Here is a 10294-nt window from a genome sequence, read left to right on the forward strand (position 1 = left end):
ACCCACCAATCAGTGGAGACCAGGACCCTGAAAGAGCACGCCTGGAAAGCTGGTGAATATCCTATTAAGACCCTCCCCTAAAATTTCTACCTGCAAGAAAGAGATACATATGCTCAGGACAAAGGACCCAGTGCCTGCTCTCCCTCCAAGGAGCACACGGGTGCCATTCTCTTCCCCCACAGGCACTATCCCCTACCAGCGGTTCTCAACCTGTGGGTCGCGACCCCTTTGGGGGATAAACGACCCTTTCACAGGGGTCGCCTAAGACCATCCTGCATATCAGATATTTACATTACTATTAATACCAGTGGCAACATTACCGTTATGAAGTAGCAACGAAAATAATTTTATGGTTGGGTCACAACATGAGGAACTGTATTTAAAGGGCCAGAAGGTTGAGAACCACTCTTCTATGCAATTCCTTGTTTCACTATTCTAAGTATACTAGAGGCTCGGTGCATGAAAATTCATGCACTGGAGGGGGTCCCTCAGCCTGGCCTGCCCCCTCTCACAATTCAGGAGCCCTCAGGGGCAGGAGTCCACCCCGAAGTCAGGGGAAGGCGACACCCCCATCACACCTCTGCTGCTGCCACTGCCGGCAGCGCAAGCCTCGGCTGGCCCTGGGCAGTTGGACAGCAACCATCTGAGGCTTGCCTGCACCTCAGGCTGGCCCTAGGCAGCTGGGCAGCCGCCATCTGAGGCTTGCCTGCGCCTCGGGCCGGCCCTGGGTGGTTGGGGGGCTGAGTGCGGGTCCGGCCGCACTGTGCAACTGCCGCTCCCCCCCCCACCCCCCCATCCTCCCCACCCCCCCCACCCCCCTGCCCCGGGCTGGGCTGAAAGGATTGGGACTCCAGCAGGGCAGAGGGGACTGGGCACCATCATCTTGTGGGTATGGGCACCTCCATCTTTGTGACAGTGTGATGGGCAGAAAAATTATATACTTTATATAATATAAAATTAATTTTGAAAATTTACTAAAAATTGCATTTTTATCCTTTGAGCACCCACTCTGACATAAATGGCATTTGAATAATTTGAGAAATAAAATCCAGCCTTAAGGGGTGAAGATTTGAGGATTATGAGAATATGAACATAAAAATAAAGCATTCTCAGGGAATCCCAGAAGAGAACTTAAAAAGTAATTTTAATCAGTGTAGTATTTCATTGTTTAGTCTTGGGGAGCTTAAAATAAATCAGTGTTACCCTAAAACTGCTCCAGGTCTACATTACAAGCTCAAATTGGATGGAAACTCAGAGGTATTAAGTATTCTTTCAAATATGCATCCTGCTATTTTAGTTGAAATATTGTATAGCATAACTTTAGAAAATGGTCATTATTGCTTATCAATATTAATGACTTGCTAAAATGGTTGTACAGTTTTGTAGCCCTGTATGAAAATTGCTAAACCAAAAAGTTTCTAACATCTCTTGCACATTCCTCTGGGGCTGAGGCCCCAGCATGAAAATGATAAGTCCAGAGATTGAAATGGGAGTGATCCATTCTAATTGGCAGTAACCCCATGAAATTGCCATTTAAAATGTGTCAGCTGCCCTAACCAGTTTGGCTCAGTGGATAGAGCGTCAGCCTGCGGACTCAAGGGTCCCAGGTTCGAGTCCGGTCAAGGGCATGTACCTTGGTTGCGGGCACATCCCCAGTAGGGAGTGTGCAGGAGGCAGCTGATCAATGTTTCTAACTCTCTATCCCTCTCCCTTCCTCTCTTTAAAAAAATCAATAAAATATATTTTTTAAAAAATAAAATAAAATGTGTCAGCTGACCTAAGGAATATCAAGAAACAATTTGGGAAAAAAATGATTTGGAATTGGGATCCCTTAGTTATTCACCTTATTCTGGAAAGTAAAGAGGAAAGCTGACATAGATATACTCACCTGAAAAGTTCCTTTATATCTGGGACTTCCCTTTATATGGTGGGCAAGACCCCGTTAGTAAAGGATTCTAATTCTGATGACATCACAACTGTTGCCTGGCAGTCAGACAGATCAACAGCATTTTCACAAGGCGTTGGCTTAGGTCATTCCTGACCCTTATAAGATGCTGAAATCGAGTTTAGCATATGTATTAATTATTGCTGTGTAAAAAATTACCCCCAAACAAGCATTTATTTTCTACCACAGTTTCTGAGAGTCAGGAATCTGCAGGCACTGTAGCTTGTGTTTCTAGTTCAGTCTTGCGTTTACAGTCAAGCAGTTGTCCTGAGCTGCAGTCATTTTAGGGTTCTATTGGGGATGAAGAATCTGCTCCAAATGGCACTTCCCTATTGTTGGCAGGACTCAGTTTCTCATCACAGGGGCCAAGCCATACGGATGCTCACAAGAGCAAGATGGAAGCCACAGTGTCTTTTGTCTTGTCTTGTTTATCCTCACCAGAGGATATTTTTTTCCATTGAGTTTTTTTATTTTTTGAGAGAGTGGAAGGCACAGGGAGAGACAGAAACATTGATGTGAGACATCAATTGGTTGCCTCTCAGACGGGGATACAGTGTCTTCTAAACCAGAGACTTTAACTGCCATGCCATGCAGCACATTGGTGTGCTGCAAGAATTTTTGTCAGATGGCAACAAATAAATTTCTTGATGTGCCACAGAATTTTAGTAATTAGCTTATGCAATACCTGACTATTGAGTCAGGGGCATTGGCGTCTTTTCCCTTAGAATGTCAAATTAAAAAAATGACAACAACCAATACAGCAATAGCTGTCCAGTGTGAACGAATCAAAAGTATACCTATTTTTTGGTCAGACGGCAAAAAATAAATTTCTTGATGTGCCACAGAATTTTAGTAATTAGTCTATGTGTGCCATGAGATGAGAAAGGTTGAAAATCGCTGTTTTAAACTAATCTTGGAAGTCATACCATCAATTTTCCATATGCTAATGATCATCTAAACCGACCTTAGCACATTGTGAGAGGAACCTTGAAAAGGGAAGCAGAGATCCTTGGGGATCAGCTTGAAGGCTAGCAACCATGGTGTGGTACCATTTCCCAAACTCTCACTGATAATTACTAATAATTACTAATCACTGGTAATTACAGGATGGCTAGAACTATAGTTGAAATAAAGGAAGTAGAGACTGTACAATTAGAGAAAAACTGGAGAAGATTGGATCCCAGTTTCCTTAACATCAGATGAATACATACTCATGGAAGATGATAAAATGTGTACAACTACAATTTTACACAATATGCAAAATTATTTTATTAGTTACCTTATATAATATTCATTTTTTTTGTCAATCCTCACCCGAGGATATTTTTTAAAATATATTTTATTGATTTGTTACAGAGAGGAAGAGAGAGGGAAAGAGAGTCAGAAACATCAATGAGAGAAACAGCGATCAGTTGCCTCTTGCACACCTCCCACCGGGGATGTGCCCGCAACCCAGGTACATGCCCTTGACTGGAATCGAACCTGGGACCTTTCAGTCCACAGGCTGACGCTCTATCCACTGAGCCAAACCGGTTAGGGCAAGGATATTTTTCCATTGATTTTTAGAGAGAGTGGAAGGGAGGGGGAGAGATGGAGAGAGAGAAATATTGATGTGAGAGAGACACATCGATTGGTTGCCTTCTTGTAAGCTCCTGGACTAGGGCCAGGGACCAAGCCTATAACCTAGGTACATGCCCTTGATCTGAAATTGAACCCAGGACGTTTCAATCTTCAGGCCAACGCCCTATCCACTGAGCCAAACCGGCTAAGGAAATTACCTTTTGTAATATTCTTAAACATCTTTTTACCTTATATAATATTCTTAAACATCTTTTTATTGATCCATCTAATTGAGACTATCTTATTTTTTATTATTAAAATTTAGAAAAGACTTTTTAAATTGGTTTTTAGAGAGGAAGGGAGAGGGAGTGAGACAGAAACATCAATCTGAGAACAAAACATCAAACAGCTGCCTCCTGTACCCCTCCCCCCCCACTGGGAATTGAGTCAAACCAGCAAGCTTTTGGTGCATGGATGTCGCCCAACCTACTGAGCCACACTGGCCAGGGCTATTTTTTAAAATTTTGTTGAATTTATTGGAGTGACATTGGTTAATAAAATTATATGTAAGTTTCAGGTGAGACTTTTTAAACTCCCCATTAAATATGTGATAAATTTCTTCAGCCTTCAATCTCATTGCTTCCAAACATGCATGGATAGACCATTAATTTTATCCACTAAGATTTATAGCAGGGGTCCTCAAACTACGGCCCACGGGCCACATGCAAATACAAATATTGTATTTGTTCCTGTTTTGGTTTTTTACTTCAAAATAAGATATGTGCAGTGTGCATAGGAATTTGTTCATAGTTTTTTTTTTAAACTATAGTCCGGCCCTCCAACGGTCTGAGGGACAGTGAACTGGCCCCCTGTTTAAAAAGTTTGAGGACTCCTGATTTATAGCATTTACCTTCTATTGGGTGGTCATAATTAAGTACTCGTGTAAGATGGTGATTAACACAGGTAGCTAGTGAGGGCATCCTCTGATGTCACTGACCTCTTCTTGCCCGCCGCCCCCCCCCCCCCCCCCCACATTGAGAGAGCTGACTTTGAAGTCCATGTGGATATTGACGAGAAGGCTTCACATTAGGGGGCTTGGTGTGGGAGAGACAGAGGAGAGACTGGGTAGGCATTTGTGTACACACACACACACACACACGCACACACCTACACTGCCAAAAAGAGGAAATCCTATACTCTGGGATGCCAACTCCCATACTGAGAGCCCTCACCTCTGTCATGAAGAAATTTCCATCTCTTTGCTTCATTATAAGGGAAAACCTGTAAATTTGTTTGGAAGATTGAGTGAGTTAATATTCATAAAAGTACTTACAATAGATTGAGGGAGTGGGTCTGACTGCGTGCTCAGTGAACATTAGCTATTATGAAGTCTTCTGCACCTGTTGTTCTCAGTGTCCAGGATGAGACAGTGGATCTAGTTGATTCATTCTAACCTCTGTAATATTTGTTTGCATATATAGTACATTTATTTCTCTGTTGATGGATATTAGACATTTCCAAATTTATTACAGTGTTGCAAGAAACACCCTTATACACATATCTGTGAGCACATATAGGGGTCCCAAAGGGAACATGGAGAGGGGTTAATTACTGGATCTTGGCTACGCACCATTTGACTTTACTCAGTATCACCAAATACTTATTCAGCAATGTATGATAGTTCCTATTTTGCCATATCTTACCAAAACTTGGTATAAAAAACTTTAACTTTGCACATGTGATAGTTTAAAATGATATTTCATTGTTAAATTTGCATTAACCTTTAGTGAAATTTGTGCATTTTGTGGCTATGTTTATTGGCCATCTGGGGTTCCTTTTTGGTTAACTGTGTTTAATACATATGTTTAAATGATGTTCATGCTTCAATGTTTAAAATTAATTTGTAGGCAGCCTAGATATATTCTGATATAGAATAAAGGTCGATGCTCATGTTTTAGGCTTGGACAGTTGGTTGGATTGTGTGCTATTTAAATGGACAAAGAGGCGCAGTGGAAAACAAATTTTAGGAGGAATACCGGGAGTTTACTTTCAGACAAATTGGAGATGCTTTTGAGTCATCCACGAGAGCAAGTCTGTGCTGCACAGATACATTGGGGAGTTGTCAGCTTACAGGCGGCCTGTAACGTGATAGGAACGCATGTGGTTATCTTCCGAGAGAAGCAGCAGCACAAGAGGCCCACAGAACTGTCCATTGGAGAAGGAGGCTACGGAAAGGGATGCTGAGATAGAGGACGAGTAGAGAAAAACTAGAATTGTGTGACACCATAGAAACCACGAGAGGAAACGGTTCTCTTCTTCTTCTTCTCCAATTTTTATAATGGCTGCAGAAGGTTTCATTGTGTGGATGTTCCCTAACTGCTCCTTTATTTGGAATGTGGATTGATGTCAGTGCTTTTCTATTATACGCTACACTTTGGCAAACATTCTTATAGGTTCATTTTTTCCCCCCGCTGGTTATTTTTTTGGATATACTCCTCTATGTAGGTCCAAGAGTCTGCCTATTTATTTATTTATTTATTTATTTATCTTTATGGCTGAAAAATTGATCTATTGGTGGGTGTAAGGTGGGGGCAGCACCAAGACTCTCACGAGTGCAGGGCTCGCCATTTGTCCAGGGGACCACGATTAGGGATGTATTTGACCCCACAGCCATCTGGAATGAGGCGCTTCTCGGCCACCATGTCTTCAAACTCATCCGCAATAAACTCAGTAAAGCCCCACTTCTTGGAGATGTGGATCTTCTGGCGGCCAGGGAGCTTGAACTTGGCTCTGCGTAGGGCCTCAGTCACATGCTCCTTGTTCTGCAGCTTGGTGCGGATGGACATGATGACCTGGCCAATGTGGACTCTGGCCACTGTGCCTTGGGGCTTTCCAAAGGCACCCCGCATACCTGTTTGGAGCCTAGAGTGGGGACAGCATGAGTTCAGACATGAGTGTCCACCAGAAAGGGCTGTATCCAAGGTCTCTTAAGGCAACCCATACTAGCAACAGGTTGCGTACACTACCAAGGATGCTGCTGTTTGCAGCCATTGCACACCAGGAGTCTGCCTATTTAAAAGCTTTTACTCTAAGTTGCACACGTCTTCTAGAAAGAATGCCTTTTTATTCCAACCAGAATGAGTTTGCTTTTTTCTCCATTCTGGTGGTAGTGGAAAAGTGGTGAGAACTACATATTGCACACTGACATTTTTTCCTTTTTCTTTTTTATACTGACATTTTTAATATTTGCAAGTGTGCCATTGTATGGGTGTTCATAATTTATTTCACCAATTATATTGTCTTCTTGTTTTTGGTGTTACAACTAGTATTATAATTAACTAGAGGCTGGGTGCACAAAAATTTGTGCACTCGGGGGGAGGGGGACCCTCAGCCCAGCCTGTGCCCTCTCGCAGTCTGGGACCCCTCAAGGGTGACCACTTGCTGGCTTAGGCCTGCTCCCCGGGGGATTGGGCCTAAGATGGCAATCAGACATCCCTCTGGCAGCCCGGCAGCCCTCAGGGGATGTCCATTTGCCAGCGGGGAGCAGACCTAAGCTGCAGTCAGACATCCTTAGTGCTGCTGAGGAGGCAGGAGAGGCTCCCACCACCACTGCTGTACTGGCAGCCATTAGCCTGGCTTGTGGCTGAGCAGATCTCTCCCTGTGGGAGCGCACTGACCACTAGAGGGCAGCTCCTGCATTGAGCGTCTGCCTCCTGCTGGTCAGTGTGTGTCATAGTGACCAGTCATTCCCAGTCTTTCTGCTGTTAGGGTCAGTTTGCATATAAGTCTTTTACTATATAGGATAGAGGCCTGGTGCACGGGTGGGGGCCGGCTGGTTTGCCCTGAAGGGTGTCCCGGATCAGGGTGGAGGTCCTGCTTGGGTGCCTGGCCAGTCTGGATGATGGGCTGATGGCTGTTTGCAGTTGGTCACACCCCCTTCATGGTGGGGGTCCTCACTGGGGTGCCTGGCCAGTGTGGGTGAGGGGCTGAGGGCCGTTTTCAGGCTGGCGGGCGACTGAAGCTCCCAGCCTCTTTTTTCTTTTCTTTTTTTTTTATTCTGGGATTTATTTACCTTCTATAGCTGTCACTGGAGCTGAGAGCCGGCTCCAGCTCTGAGGCCGCGGCTGGCTAAAAGCAGGTATCTGGGTTTGTTTTGCCTCTATAATTGAAACATTGTTACTGTCCTGCTCACTCCAGCTCTGGGGCCGTGGTCGGCTGAAAGCAGGTATCTGGGGGTTTGTTTAGCTTCTATAGTTGCAACATTGTTGCTTCTGGAGCTAAGAGCTGGGCCACAGCAGGCGGGAAACCTTGGCTTCCTCCATCACTGGAGCAAGCAAGCCTCCTGCTCACTTCAGCTGCGTGGCTGCTGGCCGCCATCTTTGTTGGCAGTTAATTTGCATATCCTGCTGATTAGCCAATGGGAAGCGTAGCAGAGGTACGGTTAATTACCATGTTGGTCTATTATTAGATAGGACTAGAGGCCTGGTGCACGAAATTCATACACTTGAGGTTGGGGGGGTCCCTCAGCCCAGCTTATGCCCTCTCGCAGTCCGGGACCCCTTGGAGGACAGCTTAGGCCTGCCAGGCTTCTGGCTGAGTGGCACTCTCCCTGTGGGAGTGCACTGACCACCAGGGGGCAACTCCTGCATTGAGCATCTGCCCCCTGGTGGTCAGTGCATGTCATAATGACCAGTCATTCTGCCGTTTGGTTTATTTGCATATTAGCCTTTTATTATATAGGACTAGAGGCCCCGTGCATGAATTTGTGCACGAGTGGGGTCAGGGCTGATTGGAGCAGCTGGCCTGGGGGAGGGGATGCGGGAGGTTGGCTGTCTGGCCCCGCCCCCATTGGGCTGGTTGGCCAGCCGCAGTGCAAGTCATAGCGACTGGTCGTTCCAGTCATTCTGGTCACTTGGCTTTTATATATATAGATAGCTTTTTTGTTTAATAATTTTGCTTATTCTTAACCTGTCCCTTAGAATAATTCCCTGAGAGTGGGAATGATGAGTCAAAAGTGTTTGAATTTTTAAAGCTGTGGAAACATAGATAAATCACCCTCTAGAAAGTCTGTGCTCTTCCTATCAGCAGGACATTGAAAGGGATCTTCCTAATCTTTTACATTTGGGAGTTGTCCATGTACATATGGTATTCCAAGGAATTATCTGGAGAACTACACCTTTCATTGCTTCTATCAGGCTAAATCAGCCGTGGGCAAACTACGGCCCATTTGAAATGAATAAAACTAAAAAAAAAAAAAAGACCGTACCCTTTTATGTAATGATGTTTACTTTGAATTTATATTAGTTCACACAAGCACTCCATCCATGCTTTTGTTCCAGCCCTCCGGTCCAGTTTAAGAATCCATTGTGGCCTTTGAGTCAAAAAGTTTGCCCACTCCTGGGCTAAATGCACCCAGTATGTCTTTATATGAAAACTATGCGTAAATAAAATTATTGAATAATACCATTTTCTCACGTTGCACGTCAGATTTTGAGGCCCCCATATCTGAAAGGCTTGTATTCCAGCTATATTATCTGATCTGTGATCTAAGAATTAATTCCAATAGCATTGTGTTGGGGACCAAGTGATAGCAAACATCTCGGGAGGACAAAGAGGGAGGAGATTGAAGGCTAAGGGCTTCAAAAATTAATCGAGTGGCCATGGGGTCACTTGGAAAAGGCCTGTCTCAGGTTTGAAATCATTTCAGTTGAAAGTTCAGTTTCAAAGCCAGCAGAATTTTTGTTAGGTTGGATTCATTTTGGAATCTGGTTGGCATTTCCTGTGCGTGTGGTTTTTATTTATTTATTTGCATTTCCCATTTTGTCTGGTTTAGTGATTAACCAAATTAGGTTCAGTTCTCTTTGACACGGATCTTTTTTTTGTCTCCTTTTTAAAAAAAATTTTTTTTTATTGATTTCTGAGAGGAAAGAAGAGGGAGAGAGAGATAGAAACATCAATGATGAGAGAGAATCATTGATCGGCTACCTTCCACACGCCCCACACTGGGGACCGAACCCACAACCCGGGCATGTGCCCTGACTGGGAATCGAACCGTGACCTTCTGGTTCATAGGCTGACGCTCAACCACTGAGCCACATCAGCCAGGCATTTTTTTCCCCTTTTTTAAAAATATATTTTTAAGATCAACCAAAGGACTTAGATGCATGCATATAAGCCTAACGAATGAACACAGACACCAGGGGGCTGAGGGCATGAGTGGGGGTGGGTGGGTGGGGTAATGGAGGGATAAGAACACATATGTAATACCTTAATCAACAAAGAAAAAATATTTTTATTGACTTCAGAGAGGAAGGAAGAGGGAGAGATTGAGCCTTTGACTGGAATCAAACCCAGGACTCTTCAGTCCGCAGACAGACCCTCTATCCACTGAGCTAAACCAGCTAGGGCTGACACGGGTCTTGTAGATGCTTTTGATTAAAAAAAAAAGTGACAAATAGTCCCTGTTGTGTCTGCAAAAAGTAGACATTTGGGTTAGAATCTGTGCAGAGAGCAATAGTGGTACCCGAGTCTTGGCGTGAGATACGAGCGCTCTGATTCATGGAGGGTAGTCAGATCTCCAGGACACTGGAGAGGGGCGCCTGGGGGCACGGGGGTGGGTGGGGGGGGGGGGACCTCTGGCTGGTGTGGTGGGTACCAGGACGCCTGCGCCAGGGCCATCCTAGAGGGACCAGTCCGTCCTGCCCTCAGGAAGGGGCGGAGTCCGCGGCAGGCTCCGCCCCCAAAGAGGCGCCCGGGAGGCAGGGCGGGACTTCCGCTCAAGAGCGGACA

The 10294-nt window shown here is 44.8% G+C and overlaps 1 protein-coding gene and 1 non-coding gene across 2 annotated transcripts; both read right to left on the bottom strand.

The window, feature by feature from the left end:
- Nucleotides 1-6059: 6059 nt before the first annotated feature.
- LOC139011572 (large ribosomal subunit protein uL16-like) lies at nt 6060-6457 on the bottom strand. Its single transcript, XM_070417063.1, has one exon. It carries the CDS (start codon nt 6412-6414, stop codon nt 6112-6114), a length of 303 nt encoding a protein of 100 aa, XP_070273164.1. The 5' UTR covers nt 6415-6457; the 3' UTR covers nt 6060-6111.
- Nucleotides 6458-6474: 17 nt separating this feature from the next.
- Nucleotides 6475-6604, bottom strand: LOC139011882 (small nucleolar RNA SNORA70). Its single transcript, XR_011471697.1, has one exon. It is a non-coding gene; the product is annotated as a small nucleolar RNA SNORA70 (small nucleolar RNA).
- Between the last annotated feature and the right edge of the window lie 3690 nt (nt 6605-10294).

Source organism: Myotis yumanensis, unplaced genomic scaffold (assembly GCF_028538775.1).
Source record: "Myotis yumanensis isolate MYYU_CA2020_CCGP unplaced genomic scaffold, mMyoYum1.0.hap1 SCAF_5, whole genome shotgun sequence".
In the NCBI taxonomy this organism is placed as follows: domain Eukaryota; kingdom Metazoa; phylum Chordata; class Mammalia; order Chiroptera; family Vespertilionidae; genus Myotis; species Myotis yumanensis.

Excerpts from the sequence above, each read along its gene's own strand:
- LOC139011572 (XM_070417063.1), bottom strand. The coding sequence starts at position 6,414 with ATGCGGGGTGCCTTTGGAAAGCCCCAAGGCACAGTGGCCAGAGTCCAC.